At 38.6% G+C, this 22,576-nt stretch overlaps 3 protein-coding genes across 6 annotated transcripts; 2 read left to right on the plus strand and 1 right to left on the minus strand.

The window, feature by feature from the left end:
* Positions 1 to 371: 371 nt before the first annotated feature.
* Positions 372 to 6,361, plus strand: LOC103985997 (derlin-2.2). Of its 2 annotated transcripts, none has more exons than XM_009403855.2 (6): positions 372 to 634; positions 792 to 891; positions 2,470 to 2,684; positions 2,786 to 2,869; positions 4,750 to 4,803; positions 5,862 to 6,361. In XM_009403855.2, the coding sequence occupies exons 1-6, from the start codon at positions 536 to 538 to the stop codon at positions 6,039 to 6,041; spliced, it is 732 nt and encodes a 243-aa protein (XP_009402130.1). In that variant the 5' UTR covers positions 372 to 535; the 3' UTR covers positions 6,042 to 6,361. The 2 variants fall into 2 exon arrangements, with proteins under 2 accessions (XP_009402130.1, XP_065040535.1); XM_065184463.1 differs by having other exon boundaries at positions 397 to 634; positions 4,750 to 4,791.
* Positions 6,362 to 8,354: 1,993 nt separating this feature from the next.
* On the minus strand, positions 8,355 to 10,704 carry LOC103985998 (pentatricopeptide repeat-containing protein At1g09900-like). Its single transcript, XM_009403856.3, has one exon. The coding sequence runs from the start codon at positions 10,621 to 10,623 to the stop codon at positions 8,911 to 8,913; it is 1,713 nt and encodes a 570-aa protein (XP_009402131.2). The 5' UTR covers positions 10,624 to 10,704; the 3' UTR covers positions 8,355 to 8,910.
* Positions 10,705 to 11,166: 462 nt separating this feature from the next.
* On the plus strand, positions 11,167 to 20,112 carry LOC103985999 (uncharacterized). Of its 3 annotated transcripts, XM_009403857.3 has the most exons (9): positions 11,168 to 11,530; positions 11,665 to 11,796; positions 13,139 to 13,295; positions 14,295 to 14,350; positions 16,633 to 17,619; positions 18,442 to 18,570; positions 19,059 to 19,364; positions 19,494 to 19,550; positions 19,843 to 20,112. In XM_009403857.3, the coding sequence occupies exons 2-9, from the start codon at positions 11,680 to 11,682 to the stop codon at positions 20,008 to 20,010; spliced, it is 1,977 nt and encodes a 658-aa protein (XP_009402132.2). In that variant the 5' UTR covers positions 11,168 to 11,530; positions 11,665 to 11,679; the 3' UTR covers positions 20,011 to 20,112. The 3 variants fall into 3 exon arrangements, with proteins under 3 accessions (XP_065040536.1, XP_009402132.2, XP_018682196.2); XM_065184464.1 differs by having other exon boundaries at positions 11,167 to 11,796; positions 19,077 to 19,364; XM_018826651.2 differs by having other exon boundaries at positions 11,168 to 11,796.
* The last annotated feature ends 2,464 nt before the right edge of the window (positions 20,113 to 22,576 follow it).

Consider the following 22,576-nt stretch of genomic DNA (forward strand, 5'->3'; position numbering starts at 1 on the left):
GGGAGCAGATTTGATTTGATTTATAGAATACACTATCTTTATTAATTTCGATTGAAATATTTTGAACCTCAGTGGTTTTATTTCCATATATATTAATGGTCAAATAACATCTAACCGCATGGCCAAACCCGCACGTGCGAGCCGTGGTTTGACCCAGTCCCAACCCAATAAGTATCTGGTCCGTTTTGGTCGACTGTAGCCGTCAAGATAGGAACCACGTGCGATCCTTGCCACGCGACCTGGGCCCACCTCAGAGAACATACGTGGCGACTGATCGTTGGAGACAACACCTCACACCGACCGTTCGTGACGTGGACCAAAGCTCCATAAAAGGCTCTTGGTTGGCAGCGAGGGCCGAAGGAGGAAGAACCTGCGACGAACACCAACGAATCTTCGTAGTCGATCGGTTCCTTGTTGGTGTCGCCGTCGCCGTCGGCCAATCCCTTTTCGCCGCCGTCCCCAATTAATAAGGTTTGGGTTGGCGCGTACCCTTCTTGGGCTTCTGGGAGTCGGTGGGGATTCGGAGATCTCGGAAATGGCCCAAGCAGTCGAGGAGTGGTACAAGCAGATGCCCATCATCACGCGGTCGTATCTTACGGCCGCGGTCGTCACCACCGTCGGGTGCTCTCTCGAGGTGAGAATTTTTGTTGTCTTTCTTGTCGATATTGGATTAGATCCAGGGTTAGGGTTGCAAGCTTTTAGATTTTAATATTTTGATCTCTTGTCATCGGCTGCGTCGTAATACTAGTTTTGTGCTTTGTGTTGATTTTGTGGAAATGTGTATTTTTCAGATTATATCGCCCTATAATCTGTATCTGAATCCTAAACTCATAGTTCAACAGTATGAGATATGGCGCCTCGTCACGAACTTCCTCTACTTCCGGAAAATGGGTAGGTTTAATGTTCGTTTTTTCATAATCATTTATCTCATGTTCGTAGACATTCTTTGCCCCGTTCTAATATTTCTGTTGCCAAAACCGGTGGGTGAATGCCAGTTTATGCATTTGTCGGTTTGTATTCTTGTTCTGCAAGATGTTGTGAAACAATTATTCCATTTCCATCCAAGTTCGATCCTGTTATTGTGATACGTACATTCATTATGTAGGTGCGTTTGTTCCATGGAAAAGGACATGAAATTTGATCTTTACTGTTCTGCTCCATCCGATCTTGATGATGGTGGATGGTGTGGTCATGGATTTGGTTTTAATTACACAGCTCATTTGACCAAACTGTAATCCCTGTCAGCCAGTCCTAGCAGAAGTGCCATGATAATCATGAAGGACTGAGGACAAACAGAAGAAAATTTAAACTGTATTGTTTTCACATTTTTCAGTGCTAACACAAATGTAGGCAAATAAAAAACAAGGTAGATTTTAGAGAGAAACAATAGAAATAATAGCGGAGAAGTAAACAAAAAAAGAAAATAATAAATCAAATAGATGGTATGATGAAATTGAGGCACTAAATTGAAAGATAGAAGCCATACTTTTTTTTTCTCAACCATAACAGGTCCCTTGATCTCTTTCTATTATCATGAACTATCCTAATCTTGAACTCAGGCAGGAGAAGAAATGGTATGGCTGACTAGTTATTTCATTCGAGTGGAAGAATTTAAATCACTTACTTGCTATGACAGTCAAGTTGTGTCATCATTTCTTTTAAACTTAGCTCTCTACAAATCAATTGAAAAAACTGCTATGAGAGATACATTAAATTAATGATTGAAATTAAATATTTCCATTGACTCATTTGAAGTTTCTTAAACTTGATTCATAGTACTCATAGTCCTATCAAAATGACAATTCTACCTATGTTATCATTTCACTGCATATTGCTCTTACTGGAGGTATAACTGAAGGGATTTCATTTGTTTTACCAGGGAATGTTCCAAGTATTCACTTAAATTTGTTGGTATGTGATGATCAATTATTACAAACAAGATATGCCCTACATGTTCATACAATAGTCCTACCTTGCACTGACATCTAATGGTTGTAAATGATATTTGTTTCCTGTTGAAATTTATGTTGTAGGATCTCTTCTGGCATTTGTGAATGAGATAATCTATTGACTACATTCATTTTTGTGGAATTATGTTTTTATGTATAAGACCAAAACTTAGCTTTCTTAAGCCACTTTTTGCATGCAATTGTATTGCCAGTTTTAAATGTTACTTTCTACTTTTCATGCCTATAATTTGTATATAGTTCTCCTGTCAAACACTGTCATGTATTTGGAATTACCTTTAGGGTAAATTCAAAGAAACAACAACAATGATATTTTTGTTCTGGTTTCTTTCTTCATGATGGTTGCTTTAAAATATGCCAGTTCATGATTTTTAAGATTGATGTCAGTAGTTAACTTCATCTCATTATTGAAATTTGTTCTGCCATTTGGGTCGTTTCTGTATAACTGGCTTTTCTCTAGAAATTGTTTCTCTTGTTGGTACTAACTTGTTGAAATTGCCAGATTTGGACTTCCTATTCCACATGTTTTTCCTTGCTCGATACTGCAAGCTTCTTGAGGAGAACTCATTTAGGGGCAGGACAGCAGATTTCTTCTTTATGCTCCTGTTTGGTGCAACTGTTCTAACCGGGATTGTTCTCATTGGAGGGATGATACCGTACTTGTCTGAGAGCTTTGCGAATATCTTGTTTCTGAGTAATTCGTTGACATTCATGATGGTTTGTGATCAGTAATTGATGTTTGGCCATATCTACACTATTTCTATGCTTCTTTATGGTTTCTTTTCTTCTAAGTTTGAAAGCCTCATAATGTTTTACAGGTCTATGTATGGAGCAAGCATAATCCTTATATTCATATGAGTTTCTTGGGTCTTTTCACTTTCACAGCTGCTTATCTTCCATGGGTGAGTTAATATACTATTCTTTCTTGATCAATGAAGCTAAACATGAGTCTCTGTTTCATAATTTGCATTCTTTTACAATCTTACAGTGCATCGTTTAACCTGAAATTTAAATTATACATCTTCACAGAATGCATTTTAAAAAAATGAATATTTGTCAATATTTGCAATTCAATTACACATTTATAATGTCTGTGATTTTCTGATATGATCTTGATGACTTTTCATGTGTTTCTAAATTTTATAGGATTTTTAGTGGATGATGCTGCTTTCTTTGCGAATTATATTCTAAAGTATTTTTATGTGTTATATGGTTTTCTTTCTTTCTCTCTCATGGTATATATTGACTCGAGCACCTGAAGTATTGACTTGTTTTGTGGGTCCTGGATAGTGCAACAAACTGGGAATATCTGCCTTCTGTCTAGCATTAGGTGTGACTCATATGGTGGTGCATAAGTAAAATAATAGTTTTTGATGAGTTTATTGTTATCCTCGGTAAAGAAATGCAAGGTTTCACTTGGTTTACAATCTCTTTGCATGTATATATCTAATTATCTGCTTCAATCAGAATTCAGAAATATGTTCTTGATGCTGCAAATTTCCTTAAGCTCATTGAATTATTACCTTGCAATCCACATAGGAGAACCTGTTGTGGTCTTGAGGCATTTTAACTGTTGTATGCCATGATTAGTAGTGCTTATTTTTTAAAACTGGATTTTTTACTGAAAATTTGTTTTTATCTGAATAATATTGAAATCCATTTTGAAGAATTTTTGGCCTTCACTCTTATAAGTATGGAATGTTCACCTTCTTAGCCAATTGACATTTCTCCTCTGTTGCTTAAGATTTTTTTGTTTGGTGAAGAGTGCCGCTATGTTCTTATGGGGTCCATATGCAGTTGTTATTATGTAGCTTCTCAACCCATTGTATAGACTTCATCTTCACTACACAATTCCATAAACTGATCGAATAAGAATGGATCTGAGAGCCAGGAAAAGAAGAGGGGTCAGGCCATCCATCAGGTTCTACACATTTAAGAGTTGTGGCATTTTTATTTCCAAAATAATGGTGTTCTTATACCATTAATTTGATGTGGCCTCATCTTATAGATGTTTCTAAATTTCATAGTGGTCTGAACTGGATCTTGTTGAATTGAAGAACCTGATTACTACTGAAAAATCTTACCTTTTAAATAACTTAATGTGAATGCCTTCTGTTTGGACTCTCAATTTCGGAAAATTGTCCATGGGATTGGCTGAAACATGTTATTGTGGTTTGAGTGCCATTTCTTGCAAGTGTTTTCTGTTAATTGCTATTAGTAGTCAATTAATCACCTTAAGATTCATATAATCTCTGATGGACTTCAATTTAAACCCATCTAGTTTGTGCCTTGTCTGTGCTGACTAGGCATGGTCCGCATGGTATAAACTGAAGTGTTCATTGCACATGCCTGGTACTTGCAATGCATATTTGGATTTTGTATGATGGCATGGCAGTGACACAGACATGTGACATGCCAGTTCAGTGCCTTCACAATGCTATAGGCACCTTAATATTAAGTACAGGATCTGTAGTGGGGAAGGACAGGCTGTGAAAGAAGTATATTCTCCTCAATGTGAGGGAGTTCTCTCAATATCTCTTAATTATTAAGCTAGCTGTTGATTGCATTATCTTAGATCCTTCATGATGAATTTATCCAACATTTTGTAACTTAATATGTGCCTCGCTTTTTTTTCTTTCAGCGAAAAATAAATTATAGTAGAATGGTCAGCAGACTTGGAATCAATTGTGATCATTTACCTTTTTGTGTCCTGGGAGCTAGTTGCTTATATTAAAAATGCAAGTCATTATATTATTAAACTGTTATTGGTTCCTTGTGACAGGTTCTTCTGGGATTCTCTATTCTTGTTGGCAGCACTACATGGGTAGATCTTCTGGTCTGCTACCTAAAACTTTTGGGATATTGCAAATATGACAGATATTGTTAGAATAATCTATGTGAAAAATAAGAGAGTAACATGGTTAAGTAATGGAAATTGTTCAATTTCTTAATGATGTTTCTTGAAGTTTTGTAATCTTGGAACTACATAGCTTCACTCTTTTAAATGAGTAAATGTTCTACTAATATACGCTTAGGAAATCACCTAATTGCTGATTTAGATTTCAAAAGCAGTGCACGGTTACAAATTTTCATATAAACTTAGATTCTTTACCAAAATGACCCTGCTCTGATGAGACATTATTTCCTTGGCATTTAAATCTGGTTTGCCTGTGTAAGTGGTAACCTAATGTGGCAAAAGACAGAAACGACAAGTGTTTGATCTAAGGTATAAAAAACAACAGATGACTAAAGTCAAATGCCTCTTAAAATTTTGCTTTTTTAATAGCATTTATATCCATCCAAAAATTAGACATCGCAATTTAGTTGATCTTACATGAAAAATAACATGGAGCACGTTTTGAAGTTTGAAGTAAAACAATGCTCTTACGTTAGACATTTGTGAAGTTAACATAGAATTTCTAACAGTATTAATCCTTATTTAATCATATGGGCATTTTCAGAGTTTAGGAGTGTGTTTTTATGATTAGGCTTTGGCTTAACAAAGATTCTCCAGATTTAGTAATTGCATTAATTAGTAGAGTGCAACATTTGAAGTCCAAATTTCTTATATAAGCTAAGAGCGCAACAATTCAATTTAGCAAGCTCTATGCATTCTTGATAGAGAAGGTTTTGTGTACTAATTTGATTGAACAAGACTGGAGATACACCAATTCCTCCTTCGTATTCAGTTGAGAATTTAGATCACCTGTTCTTTCCCGTTCAGAGTTCGTTGCTTCAGTCTTGACTATCAATCTAACTCTTTCTGATTATTATTCTTTTTTAACATTCATGTTCCATGATATTATACTACCATTCTATTTGTTCTTGGCATTTTTTTCTTTTAATAATAACTTGTCTTATTATGCTGAACTAGTTGGATTGCCTCGACTGTAGGGTATGATAGCAGGTCATGCGTATTATTTTCTGGAAGATGTTTATCCACAGATGACAGGACGCCGCCCCTTAAAGACTCCTCTCTTCATCAAGGCACTATTTGCAGATGACGATGTTCTCGTGGCCCAGCCAGGAAATGAAAGATTTGCTCCTCCAGCACAAGATCTTCATCAAGATTAATGAAGAGGAGTACCCAGAATCTGTGTGCTTCCGTTGGAGATCCAGCCATAAGCAGTTATTCACTCTCACCTTTCAGACAAATAGGATTGATTATTTGCTCTCACCTTTCGCTCTCACCCAGAATCCTGTTCTTGTTTTGTGCTTCTAGAAATGTTGAGTTTGACTCTTGTAGAAATGTTGTGCATAGCAGAGAACATTTATGGGCAATTATACTCTTTTGAAGAAACATTGTGTTGGCTGCAGTAAATATGACATAAGCCTTTTCTGTAAAATTGACCTTATAATTTTTAATGAAAGTAGCATGCAAACATTTATAGGCGTGATTTCTTGCATTTAAAATCTTGAAGAGGTTAAGATGAACACATGCTTTATTATTGGATTAATTATATATTATCTCTTATAATTAAATTTTTTTAATATTTTAATTTTTAGATTTAAGTAATTTATATTGAAATATTTATAGTTACGAAAGTAAAATGTTTAATTTTATTTATTTTAATATTGTCGGTTTTATTAATAAAAGATACAACATATGATAATACGTGTATGAATGATATAAAAATGATGGGCAAAAAGATAATTTTAACGATGATAACATCGTGAGTAGTTGTGGTGGTGATCAACGATAATGACGTGGTAGTTGACCTTGCTAATGTCGCTTCGAACATTGATAGGGAAGAGGAGGCAAAGAGGTGAGGCATCTGCATTGGTATCAGAGGAGGAAGAGAAGGGAGCTACACTGCTCTGCCTCCTCTTCCTCTTTTGGTGTTGCTTTGCATCTACGTCGACATCGGAGGAGGAGGCAAGTGAGACAGAACAGATACGATCAATCAATCTTGAAACCCTAGCCAAAATGGCGATTCTCAATCCAAAGGCTATTTGCAATGCGATGATTCATCGTTTCTTTGTTATCTCGCTCACTATATCCATCGCCGCCATCCTTTTGATACTCTCCCCCGCCAGCACAGTGCCAAAGGTGAGTGAGAAGGATGAGGGTTTGTTGTCTCTCCCGCCATTAGATAGCCTCTATTTTGTATAACGATCAATCTTTGCCATACGATTATATCCCCTCCAATCGCGGGCGGAGCTGATCTGAAAGTAGGTTAGTGACCACATTGTTGTGGCTGGGGCATATCTGTTTGTTCGCGCATTGGCTAAAGCTCGAGAGCTTGAAGTACTCGCTTGCAACCTCTCCCCCCTCCTCGTCGCTTGTAACAGCTTGAAGCTGATCGAGAGCTTGACGAAGCGACTATCCAAGGATTTGAGTGTGATACCGACGCAAATGCCTCACTTGCCTTCTCTTCCTTCTTTGGCGTTGATGCAAATGCAGAGTGACACAACTACCACAACAACTACCCATAGTGCTATATTTGTCATTGATAAAAATAATAGTATTAGGATAAATAAAATTAATTTTTTTTACTCTCATAATTATAATAATTATAATATAATTTTTTAAAGTTTATGGATCGATTTAGTAGCGAGTCTCACTATAGGAATAATATATAATTTTTCATGGTTTATGCAGAGATACCTCAGCTCGTTCCTGCCAAATCCAAACCCTCCTTCAGCAAGTAAATTCTATGAAGGATACCTGAGGGTTCCTTTCAAATCCTTTCCATCTCATCTATTTTGTTTTTATTCTTTTCTCAAACTAGATGAACCACATAATTCAGTCAATACTTTCTTCGAGGATCCCTTCAAATCTGCAATTTTTCTCAGTAGAAAAAAAGAGAGAGTATTTGCATATAGTCTTTTGTAAAATTGGGGATGTAAATACCCTGCATAAGAATCCAAATATTACCTTTTGTTTGACTGATAAAAAATAAATGCTCTTGAAAAAAATTTTAAGAAATATAAAACCTAGAAAAAGCAGCTCCTTTATACTCAAACTATCACACCCTGGACATAATTTTCTTAAAGGTCCTAAATAGAAGTTCCATATTTTTCCACACAAATCAAAATTTAATCCTCCATCATGTCAGTTAAATGTTTTAGAAAATCCAGTTTTGGTTCATGTCATATTTGGGAGGGTAGATAGTTAACCTATCTTAGAGAACCTCTTTCTCCATTCCTGCTTTAGTTTTCTAAATTTATAGGTGGCATTTGCAGGAATAAAAATGGTATTCTAAATATATTGATTGAATCATGCAAAAAAACAAAAAAGATTGATCTAAGTAGTTGTTGAGAACATAACCCAAGTTGTTTGAAGTAATCTTGACATACTTAATTCAGAAAATTTATGTATATTGCATTATGATCTGATTAATATGCAGGACAGCATTTTCTCTCCACATATGCAACACAACAATACTCTTAACAAAAGTATGCAATAAGATAAAGGTTTTACATCTAGAATGACACAATACTTTACATCCAGAATTTAACAAACAGGTTTCACAATAATTTAGACCTTTTTCCCCAAAGTGATCAAAGATCCCTCTGCCATCATGATGTAAGTAATGGTAGGCTGAAGACAGATTAATAATACATGACAAAATAGGAAATGGAGAAGGTAGAGCAACATATCAGTACGCAAATAGTAATACCACTATCCACCTATCTTTAATGAACCAAATCAAGCTAGCAAGACAACTTTTCCTTACAAGAGGATAGTTGTCATACCAGAATGAGTTAGAACTGTACTTGTATCAGAAAGTTTGTAGCCCTGGAACTTCAATCACTCAAGTTGGACAGTCATTCTGAAAATTGATTTCAGCATTAGGCTCTCATGGAACCTGTTTTACTCCAGTCAAAAACACAACACCGAGGTTGTCAGGTGAAAATGAAGAGGTCCACACTCCTTTACCCAAATCTCATCTTGACAAAGCTTGCTATGGCCAAGGATGATCAAGTTGCAGCCTTTGATCTATATTTTCGCAACCACATTTTCCATGGAGTTGTTCTTCTTGACGACTCCTCTAGAACATAATTCACCAAGTAACTCCAAAGCCTCAGTGGTCATTCCTTCATAAGCTAATCCCTCGATAAGGATAGTGTAGGTTGATTCAGTAGGCATGCACCCGTTCGAAACCATATAAGCAAAGAAATCGATAGCTCGAACCGTCTGCTGAGCTTTACAAAGTCCCAAAATGATCGAGTTGTATATATTGGCATTGGGTCTGGTCCCCATCTTCTGCAAGTCCTGAAATATGTTGATTGCTTCATTGATTCTACCTTCTCTACTAAGACCAGCAACTAGTGAGGAATAAGTAATTACGTCGGGATGAAGCCCCTTCTGCATCATCTCCTTCAAAAGCTCCAGTGCTTTCGATGTATTCCCAACCTTCGACAGTCCATCGATGACCGTGTTATATGTAATCAAGACAGGGGAACATCCCTTGCCTCCTAGTTGCTGAAGCATCTCGAGAGCAACCTCAACCTTGCCATCCTTGCACAATGCAGTAAGCAAAGTGTTATATGTCACTATATCTGGGTAACACCCTCTCGAGACCATTTTATCCAAGTACTCTAGTGCTCTGTCCATCTTCTTCTCCTTGCAGAACCCGTGAAGCACCGGGTTATAGCTCATCGAATTGGGCATGCACCCATGCTCGGGCATCTTCTCCAACACATCGATGGCACGGGCCAACAGCCCTTTCCGGCACAAGAAGTTGATAAGGATGTTGAAGGTCACGACACTTGGCGAGCAACCCTTGTGGATCATATCTGCCAACAGCTTCTCGGCGTCCATCCACCGGCCTGTGCTGCACATGCTCCTCAGGATAATGTTATGGGATATGACATTCGGATTGCAGCCGTACGACTGCATGCCACTCAAGAACTCGATCGCCTCATCCAGCCTACCCTCCTTGCAGATCCCATTTATGAGGACGTTGTACGTGACCACATCCGGGGTGCATCCCTTGGCCCGCATCTCATCCAGGAGCTTCATCGCCTGCCCGACGCCGCTCTCCTTACAGGCGGCCTCAATTAGAATGGTGTAGGTGAAGACGTCAGGAGCGCAGCCCCGCTGAAGCATACTGTCGAGCAACTCGAGCGCCTTCGTGAGGCGGCCCCGCTCGCAGAGAGACTGAAAGATGGTGTTGTAGGTAACGACGTCGGGCGGGACGGTCATGCGGCGGAGGAGGCGGAGAGCGGCGTCGGGCACGCCGGACTTGCAGTACCCCGCGATCATGACGTTGTAGGTGATGACGTCGGGGGCGGCGCCGGAGGACTCGAGGAGGTCGAGGACGCGGGCGGCGCTGCGGGTGCGGCCGAGGCGGCAGAAGCCGCGGATGAGACTGGTGCAGGGGATGATATCGGGGACCTCGCCGCGGCCGGGCATGGCCTCGAGGAGGCGAAGGCCCTCGTCGAGCTCGCCGAGCCGAACGACGCGGCGGAGACGGTCGTTGGCGGGGTCGGACGGGCGGTGGGTGCGCCTGGCGGGGGCGGCATGGAGGGACCGAGTCCGAGCACGGTGGCGGTGTCTACGCGGCGCAGTGGGGATAGCAAAGGAAGAAATGGCGGCGGGAGGCGTTCGTCGAAGAGGGAGGAGGAGGCAGCGACAAGGGTGGGAGTCGCTAATGGCGGTTCGAAAGGGGCTACGAAGGGGAACGGAGGAAGAGGTCAACAGATCCATTACTGTTACTGTCCGGAAGCGAGAGAGTGGAGGAGCGAGCGAAGGTTATTAGGGAGAAGCGGCGGAGGATAACGTTAGCCGACACGGTTAGGGAAGGAGGTAGACGAGGGTATTTGAGGGGATTTTTTTTTTGTTTTAAATAAATAATTTTTATTCGGTCAATTTACGAAAAAAAGCTATTAGTTTTTGAAAATGTGTGAAACTTTTAAATTAATATATTTTTAATTAGACTATGAATTATATTTCAAAAAATCTAAAGCCTAAAAATAAGATATTTTTATAAATTTTAAAATGATTATGTTATTAAAATATAATTTAAAATTATGAAAAACAATCATACCAACTTAATTGTGGATTTAGACTTTATGTAGACATGATAATTACACATGTGATACCATATATTTGGGATCTAACAATACATATTAAAGTGATAAATAAAGTGATACCATCACAGCCGTCGAAGCATCCCAATCGCTCTCATCACCGTTTAATCCCGGTCTCGTGGCGTTCTATATCTGGTGCAACGCTCCCCTACGGTGCCCCTTTCTCTCTCTCGGTCTCTCTCTCTCACTGCGCGTTCCATTCGAATCCCCAATCTTTCCCCCCATTTTACTTGAGCTTCCTTAATCCTTTGCTTCCACCGTCCTTGATCTGAAATTGTTGGGTGCCAGTGCCGATTAAACCTCCTATCGGATCAATTACTTAGTTCTGATGGGAGCTCAGTCAATATTCTTTAGCTTTCTTCTCTTCTGGCCATGTTTTGTGGGGAATTGATAGCGAATTTCTTCTCAAGATGCGGATTTCAGCTTTGCAAGTGATTTCTTAAGTTTGATGGAGGTTAATTTTTGGTTTTCCATCAAACTCGGTGATTAGGTTTTGGGTCTTCCACTTGGTGAAGTTTATTTAGGTGATGCTTGGAGATTAAAATTAATTCATTGTTTCTTCCCCCTAAATTTTGTGTTCTTTTTGTAATTTTTAAGTTTTGTATAAGTTGTTTATTGGGTTTGTATTAGGTCTATCTTTTTATTTTCTGTTTTGCAGTAATTGTTGCATGCAATGGAACATTCAGTGGCTACCATCATTGATACGACGAGTAGCAAGATGAAGGATGACGAACAGACTAACGATAAGAAGATCTGTGATTCGGAGCCAGTGGTTTACCAACTTGTTCGGGTAATTGTTAGTTGGCAAACTTTCAATCAGTGTTTATTTTGATTACTCAAAGCTCTTGTTTATATGTAAAATGAAGAATTATATAGACTAATACTTTCATTCAATTGATTGTAGAAATGAATTCTTAAATCACTAAATCTTAATTGATCAATTTTAACTGAAATATGCATTTAGGATAAGCATTGGATATTGCAATTGTCGATGTTGGGGTTTCATGTACAAGAAGGTTCTTGCAAGTGGTTGTCTACATGATCATCAAAGTATTTAAATACCTATATAAAGGTTAAGTTAATACTTACAAATGATGCCTTCTAAATGGCCTTTTATAGGGGCAATTACGTGGGGGATATTGATGGTTGCAGTTCCCATGACAAACTACACCAACTGAATCTGCTTATGCTGAAATGTGTACAACATCATGTGCTTAATGCAATATAGGTGGACAGTCAAGATTGACTAATGACTTCCATTTAACGCAACATAATTTAAACATATATTTCATTGCATGGCAACATGCTCACAGATGCGTGGATCAGTAAGATCAGTGCTCAGTATGCAGACTAGTCTTGAGAACTGAGATTTTTAGATTAGGAAACATTTTAAAAGCATCATTAAGATTTTTGTGTTTTCAAATATTGTGTTCGGTATGGTGGATCCTATTGTTGGAAAAACAATATTATTGCTACTCGAAATCTGAGGATATAGCATATAGTCCAAAGTGAACTTGTTTTTTGAGGTGGATGGCCAACTTAACCTTGTGGTCAACCTGATCTAAATATGAAATTGCAGAAGCAATCTTTTAAGTACTTGGTGATGGAGGGAGAGCGCCAAGGAATTGGTAGTCCCATCTAGCTCAGCTAGTTTAGTTAAGCATGTTTTCTTTCTTTTTTTTAAATGCTCTTTTTGGTTTAGAGCTTCATAGAGTTTCTAAACCATTTAAGAATAGGCACAAGAACATCAATTTACTTATTTATAGAAGAACCAATCTTGTTTGAAAAACGTAGCTCCATAAGATGTAGTTCAACTTCATGACCTCATTGGTATGTACCCTTGAGAATCCCCACATTTATATTATACTCTTTGATATTTCATCAGGATTCATGTCCAATGAATCCAGAAAATTAGTGCTCATTTGGGTTTGATCCATTGATATCTAGCGTAAATAATATCATCTTTAGAGAAGATAAAAAACCCCATTGCTCTTATCAGTTTCTGTTAATGCTAGGTTTTCATGATTAAACATTGATGCTTCAAGCTCAAGCTCTTACATCTTCCTTATGTAAATCCTGATGACACATGAGATATCATGAACCTTTTCTGTTATGGGTTTTCTTTCAATCAGGTTGAAGGTGATGGAAGGCTAGTTCCCGCTACTGACGATGAGGTTATTGAGGTGGAGCAATTACTCGAAGATAAGAAGAGTGACCTGGCTAAAGTGAAAGCTGTTGGTCATGATGAATGTATTTCCAATGAGGTTTTCTCTAAGTCTGACTTGGAAGGTATTGAGCTATTGACATATTGCTTTCCCTTTGAAATACTTTCTTTCGTGGTTTTGTGTCTGTAATTACTTTTATATTTTTTGTGATTGTTCAGTATTATCCTGACATATCTGCTTTTTTGTTAACCATTAATTTCAGGACTATTTTATTCTTTATGCCCTTAGGAAATGTAGTCTGGCTATGGCTGGTTCTTATACTCTATATATTTCTTCTATCTTATGAAAATCTCCTTTGTTCCTTAGTTTTTGGTACTTCTCCATTTTCAGTTGCTGTTTGAAATGCACACATTTTTTTCTTATGTCATGTAGTATCCAACTGTCTTTCTTTTACTTACGTCATGTAGTAGCTTATATATGGTAGGTTCTATTACTATAAGTCCCAATTTTCCATGTTTTATTTGCGCCATGTAGTGGCCAATATATGGTAGGCACTATTACTATAAGTCCCAATTTCCATATACATAGCTTTCATCATAGCCATGTGCATTAAGACTTCAGTAAATTGTCCATTTCCACTCTCTGTTTTCATTTTACCTGACATAGAGTTGTACAAAAAGATTAAATTGCTTTACTCTCAATTTAATGATTTATTTTTTTTCTGGACATAGAGTTGTCCATAATGATTAAATTGCTTTACCCCCAAATTTATTGTTCGAGGTGCGGTATGGTGTGAGTACTGGTTATTGCAACTAATTTGGTTTGTGGCACATGGGAAATAAGACTACTTGGTTCATTATTTTGGATCCTCCTACATATTTAATCATTTAATTAGATTACTTGCTGCATTCGATAAATTGTTTTGGTCTTACTGTGTAAATTTCTTAGACAAAAGTAGTCAATATTTTTTATAATTATTTTAGCTTACAATTTATAATTTCTAATACTTCATAGGAAAACAAATGTCACTGCTAGCTTAAATTATGCTTGGAATTATGTTGTTTCACGGTATATGCATTTTTTTTGTATTGAACTTCATACATCAGTAAATTTTGTATATCAGGAACCGTGCAATCTGGGAATGCTGACAATTCAAGAAAGTTGAATGCTAGGCTTGAGGTGTGTGTTCCTTCTTGGTGCATCAAGCAGTGAGAGCATGAATAAATTTTGTACTTGTTTTTTGTTGTATTATAACATTCCTTGTGTAAAATCTTATGCAATGAAATTTAGTCCAAGCTGGTTAGTTCTAAATGTAGATCATCAGCATTTTCACTCCAGTTCATCTAGTCTACTCTCTATATATCTTTTATATCTAGGGATATAAGTGAAACCCTTCATTGGATAAATCTTACTTTCACATATGGGTGTGACATAAATGTTGAAACAAATCATCCATTGTTTTACAGACATTCAGTGTATGGGATTTGAATGGTGGTATGAACAAACTGTATGCAAATCATCACCACTGAGGGATTAGTTCTTTGTATGCTAACCACATTGAATTTGTAACTTGACATTGGTTAGAGTTGGTTTATACCTAGAACATAACAAGGGCATGTACAAAATTGAACCCATTTAAATATCATCCAAATTATAATTAGAATTAATATAAATAAATGAATATTTAACTTGCAATGGAGGGGGGTTCTAGTTTTAACAAATTTAGGGATGAGGGGTTGATGAAACCCAACTTTGCTGGAGCTTAATGGGAAAATATGAATACATTCTTAGGCAAAAATTGTTTGTGAAATATTCTAGCTTAGCTTAATCTTGATGTCTAGAGGTGCTAATTGGTCTAACTAGGCTAAGTTATGACAATATTAGGATTGGGAAGTTCTGAAGCAATACATATTTGTAGCCAAGTTGACCCTGCCTTGGCTCTTTCTCCGTAGTGTTGTTTTAGTTTGGCCTCTATTTGTTCAGCCAAATAATTTGCCTAGTGATGTGACGCTCATTTGATGGGCCACGGCATCAATGACAATCTTGATGCCAATCTTGGCCTTGTCCATCTTCAAGGGCATGGCATCATTCTGAAGTATCACACACCTCTTATTGCATGGGACAACAGTGGAAGTTTGGTATGCATCAAAGTTGACGTCCAAGCTGACTCGGGACACTAGATCCTATTATTATGGTGGACATGATTTTTCTTTAATTTGGTTAGTGCATATCAAGGATTTCATATTTGAGTGCTGGAGTGGAAGAATACAGATGACGAAATGGAAGACGGTATTAGGTGATTTTCCTAATTATATGTGAATTCTAGTAGATTTGACTGAGGGTCTTGGCCTTAAGGCTCAGAGTTCATTTGAGCTGATCCAACGAAACCCCAGGACCTATAATTTTGGACTTGGATCTAGCTTAAAGGCGACATGGTCCAGGCCCTTTACCAGCATCTAGGAGATTCTTTTCTACAAGCCTTAATAAGTGGTTCTAATATATGGTTGTATGGTTGTTGAAGTTAACTATTCATTTCACTATGAAGTTCTATTTGGAGGACTGGCTGATGTTTGGATGAAGGTCTGGAGACTGTATCATCATGTTACGACTAATCTCTCTTTCATTTTGAATAAGAGATCCAGTATGCCTTCAAATTTTAGCCATAGGAACTTTTTTGTCTATCCATCTTATATATAACTCTTAGTGCTCATCAAATTTTACATGCTCAATTTTGGTCTAATTGTAACCTTTAATTTGTAACATTTGTCTCCATAACTCAGGTTTAGAATTAATCCTAAACATTCATTGGCTAAAAAAATGTTTTCTGCAAACAACTTACTTCATGGGATTTATTATACGTATGGTAATATGTGACTAGTTTTTGCCTCTTAAACTGCTTATGAATGGGCCTCGTAATGTACTAGAGTAATGATCAAACATATCTGAGACTGAGAGCGATTATTAGTTGAAAGTAGCTATTCCCTGCAGTAAGTGAAGGTTGCCTTTAGAAAAAGCAAATGTGTGAGTGAGCATAATATTGTTTGTTAAATTTACAACTACTTTGTCATGCACCTGTGTATTCCTATTGCATACTTTATCAATCTTGATATGGAGAACTTATATGATTGTACTGAGGTGTCTGCTGCATAGTTTCTCACTTGTTTCCGAATAACAGCTATTGTTAATCCTATTTTGAAGTGTACATCAGGCAACAGATTAGATGTCCCTAACCTACATGAACGTAAGAAAGACATCCACTTTATTACATGTTTGTCGACAACTATCATGGAATTCATTGGTCAAAGTCAAACAATTTATTTACTGTACATGAGTAGTTTCTTATCATTTTATCTCACATCTTCAGTTTGTTATTTCAATTGATTAGTTTTTTCCATTATGTTGGTCTTGTTCTTCAGCTATTTTTTCTACCTTCTCTTTTTGTGGTTTATTTTGCCATGTAGAATATAAAGGTGATGTTAAAAAAAGTTAAAAAGGAAGAGAGGCTGTTGTTGTCGGGTGAATCTCTTAATTGTTCTCCCAAATTCATGGCTATGGAGGATTCAACATCTGACAGATCTAACACCTCAAAGGCATGTATTGACAAGCATGAACCTGAGAATCCGTCTAGGGAAAGAGCAGCAAGTTCTCTGGAGCTTAATAGCATCCACATTGTTGAAGTAGGAACCATCGAAGCATGCTCAGGTCCCATGAATAAGGCAGCAACTAGTAGATCATCCATTTCTGAGTCTTGCAGTAGCTTATTACCTGATTTTTCTATTTTAAGAGGAGAAATTTGTTTGGATAATTTCTCAATTAGGGAACTTCAGGAAGCTTTTAGAGCTACCTTTGGGCGTCATACATCTGTTAAAGATAAGTTGTGGCTGAAGCGGCGGATAGCAATGGGGTTAACTAATTCCTGTCATGTTCCAACTGCACGTTTTACTATCAAAGACAACAAAATAATTCTCAGTGACCTGAAAGAACCTGCAAGGTTGCAACAGTCCACGATTGAAGCTGAATCATTATCCATGGACATTCATGCAACAAATGTTAGTCCCCGAGATATAAAAACTTGCTTAAATAACCAGATGGAATTTCAACAAGTGTCTGGTAAGAGACTTGGAGTACTTCCTTCAAATGATGATGTAAAAGATGAAAATATACAGATGGAGCAATGTGCTGCCAAGAGGATGAGAAAGCCCACAAAGCGGTATATCGAAGAACTTTCTGACCTTGAGACCAGGGAGTGTACCGCTAAATCATATTATTGTGTGAATTCAGAACAAAGTCAGTTCCCTTCAAAAGCTCAGATCATGCCTTTCCATGGTGGTACCCAGAGAAGACTTTCTTCGACTAGACACGAATCCCTAAGAGGATTCAGTTTTCAGGTACCATTTGTACTCAGAGCCAGAAGAGGACAACCTAGGAAGAATTTAATGGCGCTTATGGTATGTATATGTTCAATTAAGCATGTTCTTTAGCTTCATGGTGCCGAAATGTTGAGTTCTAATTGTCTGATAGTTACTTTAGATCATTTTATTGTTTCTCATGTAAGTGAAATATCTTGCTTTGTTTTTTCATGGAGGATGGGTGTTGACGTCATGGTAGAATTGCTCATTTATGATCTAGTAGATACCTAGGGTCCAAGTTGAGAAAACGTTTTCTTCCTATAGCTCATGGTGGTGTGAGCCTTCTGCCTTGGGCTGTCCTCTTTTGTTCTATATTACTAATAGGCTAAGATAAAATTTTGAATTCGGTAAGGCATATATCTATTGTTTATTTTACCAAAAATACATGAATCCTGAAAAGCTGAAAGACAACAGTTGATGATTTTATCAAACAATCACAAGTTTTGTGCATGATCCAAGTTTCACTTAACTGTGAATTGAATTGACTGAACTCTTTTCAGCATCATTGTTGATTCTTGGTGGAGATCAAAATAAATCTATAAATAGGGTCTTATTGCCTAATTCCACAAGTGCGTAGCTGGCATTGCTTGTGAATTTTTTATATCATATTGCTACTCAAATCAAGAATGGCACCATGAAGATTATTTGAACAAAAGAAAGATAAAGTACGGGAGAGTATTTCCTTTTTTGGGAGAACTATAATATGAGAATTTTGTTGTTATATACCATGAATAGTTAACCTCCATTCTAGTTTAGGTGAAAATATTTCTAGCTCCCAAAAGCATCTTTCTTTAAGAAATATCTGAATTACTTTTTTAAATTGAAAAAAGTTGTAATATCAACCTTTATGCCTATTTGTAGGAGTACCACCCTAATGCCATCTCTCGCATAGTAAAAACAGCTGTTATGATACCTGTCCTGGAAGAAGACAAGGAAAATGGAAGCAGTTCAAGGGAAACCAGATCTGTTCCTGTACAGATGTTGAACACGGTAAATTGATACAAGTTACCATGCAGCTTTATTCCTAAACTTTGTGTTGTTGGTGAAGTTCCTATGCTTTTTAGTATCTTTTTATTGTTGATTCTTATGTACTTTCCAGCAAGTTTTAAAACTTCTAAAGGATAGACATCTCAGAATATCAGGAAGTTGCAAGTATTGCCAACCACTTACCTTTAAGACTTAGTTCCTGGGAAGTTTGATCTTATCATGTTTTGATTTTTAAAAGTCATTTTCACTAGTCGATTGACACACGGACTTCGTGGATGCATTCTGATCGTATTCTATTCGCGATAAAGCTTTCTTTCGCTTTTTTCTGAATTCATTTATGCTTAGTTATGACATCTCACATCTTTTTCTTGCCTCGGTGCTTTATCATGGCCATCGGCTTTTGGTCACAACATAAATACACACCAAACTTTGTGGACCCTGAATGTGTTGAATGCATTTTCAGAAAATCTCAATTGGCAATATTCTTACAGAATTTATCATATGTCAAGAGTGTTGCTGGTGAGGAGAGTGTGGAAATGGATTGTGGAACGTTGAACTGTGAGGAGCTAGGTCCAGAGCACAAAAAGTTAGATGGAATTGGAGATACTGCATGTGATAATGTACCTAAACAACTGGCAGCTAAGGCTAATGTCAGGAGGAAGCATCATAGGGCTTGGACTCTATGTGAGATCAGGAAGCTAGTTGATGGAGTAGCTAAGTATGGAGCTGGAAGATGGTCTGAGATTAGAAGACTGTCCTTTGCCTCTTATTCTTATCGGACCTCTGTTGATCTTAAGGTAATGTTCACATGGTCCTCAACTCTGAATCAGGAACTTAAATTCCCTGTTCTCAATGAACTGAAGATGAAATATATTTGAACTATAAATTTGTTGATAAATCCCTATATTGTTCTATGGTTTCTTCAGGACAAATGGAGGAACCTACTGAGAGCTAGCTTGGTACAGTGTCCTACTGAGAAAGAGGTAAGTATCGTAAGACGTTTCGATCATGCATTCTATTAATCTTTTCAGATTGTCTGTGAAACCATTCAACATCGATATGCATCCTTCCATATAGATACTGAACTAGCACCTATTTCCCATTAGATTTTATTAATTAGTATATTTTCTTATTATATATCACAATTAGGATCATTTCATAACGAAGTTGTCACATTATATGGATTTTAAGGTTGACTGACAATTTTGGTTGTGATTCGTTTACAAAGAAAAGTGACTCAGTTCCTCTGGTTATTTTCGCCTTTTGCTCGTGCAGGCAAATAACTACCGCAAACAGACTTCAATACCAATACCGGCATCCATTCTATCTCAGGTCAGGGAATTGGCAAAATTGCACGCACAGACTGGGATTAAAGTCAGCCCTAGAAAGTCTGCAGGCCATGGAAGCAGCACAGTTCAGCGAGAAGGATATGGTTTTATATGACACTTATGTAAACGAAACAATTCAAAGTAGTAAAAGCTAACAACATTTAGTCACTCTGTAAATTATTTTGATATGTATGATGTTCATAATATATGTTATGCATGTAAGTCTCCAAATCAGCTGGGATTTCAATATCAACAATTTAGTCACTCGTAAATGTTATGCACCTTTATGTGGAGGTCAGTACAGCTTGGACCTATCTTCATCTTCAAAGTGCAGGGTCGTCTAAGTAGTCTCTCAAGGGGAAGGATGGGAGAGCGAGGTTGGCTTCGGGGTTGTGATCGAACCTTCGAGGGCGTTTCGAGGGGTGCTTGGCCTATGTCAGGATTTTGCACAATAGACTAATGTCATGTGAGGTTTTCGACTAAATCTTTTCGATGGTTAACTCAATTAGTATAAGTGTGTTCTCTCTTTCTCCTAGGGAATTAGTTTTTCTACCTACAGAGATGATTGAGGGGTCCGATAGTTGATAATGACCATTAGTACCTCCTGTGGCGCGGTTGTGTGGGTGGCTAACTTGTATGCCTCTTGTGGCACGAGTTGGCTCGCTTGGGCTCCTGTGGCATGGCACTGACTTGTATAGTCTTGCGCTGACTTGTATAGTCTTGCGCGGCATGGAATCAAGCAAAGGGGCGCCACGATTTCCTTCTACGTCAAACAAATGTTGAGTCGTGTTCCATGTCGACTCTACGGTGGCTATCAACTAGTGACCTATAGTTGGTGTGGGAATACTCCCTATCGTTCGTGTCCCCCCCGGAGGAGTGCTTTGAGAGCCTCGTAGATGGGTTCGAGGTACATCATCTGATGCCTCCGTCGGTCGGGGTTTTTGCTTCTTGGCACATGGCTTTGATTGGGTCCCACTGATTCAAATGTCTCAGGCGCTCTTCTTCAATGGTGTTGCCACCATAAACGCCCCAATGCGATTCTTGTTGTCTCAATTCATATGCCTCAGGTGCATTTTGCCTGGTGACTTCTCCATGGTCGACTCCTCCTCTCGACATACCTACCTCGGGCATGTTTGGCCAATGGCCTTATTGGATCTCTTCTTTTTCCCGACTTACACACCTCGAGCATGCTCTGCCTCGTGGCCTCGTCACGATGGGCCTTGGATATGCTGCTACCTCCTTCTCAATTTGTATAACTCAGGCACATTTGGTCCGATGGCCTCATTGTGGCGGGCCTCAGATCTTCTGCGACTTCCTTCCTGATCTGCATAACTCGGGCGCATTTGGCCCAATGGCCTCACCATGGCGGGCCTTGGATCTTTCGTTACTTCCCGATCTATATGACATAAGTATATTCGACCCAATGGCCTTATCGGGGCGGGGATATTCTTTCACTACCTCCTTCTTGATCTATACAACTCGGGCACATTTAGCCCAATGGCCTCACCATGGTGAGCCTCGGATCTTCCACTACTTCCTTTCCAATCTGTACAACTCGGGCACATTCGGTCTGATAGCCTTGTCGTGGTGCACCTTTTCTTCCACTACCTCCTTCCCGATCTATACAACTTAGGCACATTTGACTCAATGGCCTCACCCTGGTGGGCCTCGGATCTTTTGCTACTTCCTTCTCGATCTATATAACTCTATCACATTCAGCCTGATGGCCTCACTATTGCGAGCCTATTCTTCCGCTACCTCTTTCATGATCTATACAACTCAGGCACATTCGACTCGATGGTCAGGCTGTGGCAGGCCTTTGGCCTTTTCTTCCACTACCTCCTTCCCGATCTATACAACTCAGGCACATTTGACTCAATGGCCTCACCCTGGTGGGCCTTGGATCTTCCGCTACTTTCTTCTCGATCTATATAACTCTGTCACATTCAGCCTGATGGCCTCACTATTGCGAGCCTATTCTTCCGCTACCTCTTTCATGATCTATACAACTCAGGCACATTCTACTCGATGGTCAGGCTGTGGCAGGCCTTTGGCTTTTAAAGTATAGACAAGCTAGTCTTTTTTTTTTTTGGCGCACCATCCTGGGGTTTCACGTTGTTTCCATATAACTTGGAGCGTCAATTCATCATGGTGAGGTGTGAAATTTTCAACTCCTCGAGGGTTTCTTCGAGGCATCATTATGGAGGATTGGACATTTCTTGCCCCTACGGATCTCCAAGGATTGCGTTGGATGGGATGGCTGCCTTGATGACAGAGGGTGAACGGTAGCCCCCGCCCCCCCCCCCCCCACATTAAATTTCTCACTTAAGGGGGGGAGACCCATTCCACTCAGTTCCTCCTTCTTCTCTTTTCCAAACCTTGGGATTCATTAGTACATCGGATCGTCTTTCTTCGTCGTACTTCAATCACCCTTCTGTAGGTCAAAATATCATTTTCTTCTTTCTCTTGTTATGGTGTGTTGAGTCGGGCTTCAGTTGAGGTCCATGTTTCATCCTCAAGTAGTTTGAGAGTAGAGTAGATAAGCTCATCCCTAAGGGGCATTTCCCCGATGGGCATTAAGGCTGTTATGGCCTCAGAGGCTATAAAAGAGGCCCATGACTATGACTTGGTCATGACGGCACCACTTCTAGAGCAACTTCGATTGAAGTATTGCATCTCGA

Source organism: Musa acuminata, chromosome BXJ1-5, assembly GCF_036884655.1.
Source record: "Musa acuminata AAA Group cultivar baxijiao chromosome BXJ1-5, Cavendish_Baxijiao_AAA, whole genome shotgun sequence".
In the NCBI taxonomy this organism is placed as follows: domain Eukaryota; kingdom Viridiplantae; phylum Streptophyta; class Magnoliopsida; order Zingiberales; family Musaceae; genus Musa; species Musa acuminata.

Bases quoted from the DNA above. Each gene is read 5' to 3' on its own strand.
- LOC103985998 (XM_009403856.3), bottom strand. From the start codon at position 10,623: ATGGATCTGTTGACCTCTTCCTCCGTTCCCCTTCGTAGCCCCTTTCGA.
- LOC103985997 (XM_009403855.2), top strand. From the start codon at position 536: ATGGCCCAAGCAGTCGAGGAGTGGTACAAGCAGATGCCCATCATCACG. The intron at 2,870-4,749 runs GTGAGTTAATAT...TCCTTGTGACAG, and splicing joins CAGCTGCTTATCTTCCATGG to GTTCTTCTGGGATTCTCTAT. The intron at 4,804-5,861 runs GTCTGCTACCTA...CCTCGACTGTAG, and splicing joins CTACATGGGTAGATCTTCTG to GGTATGATAGCAGGTCATGC.
- LOC103985999 (XM_018826651.2), top strand. From the start codon at position 11,680: ATGGAACATTCAGTGGCTACCATCATTGATACGACGAGTAGCAAGATG. The intron at 14,351-16,632 runs GTGTGTGTTCCT...TTTGCCATGTAG, and splicing joins AGTTGAATGCTAGGCTTGAG to AATATAAAGGTGATGTTAAA. The intron at 17,620-18,441 runs GTATGTATATGT...GCCTATTTGTAG, and splicing joins AGAATTTAATGGCGCTTATG to GAGTACCACCCTAATGCCAT.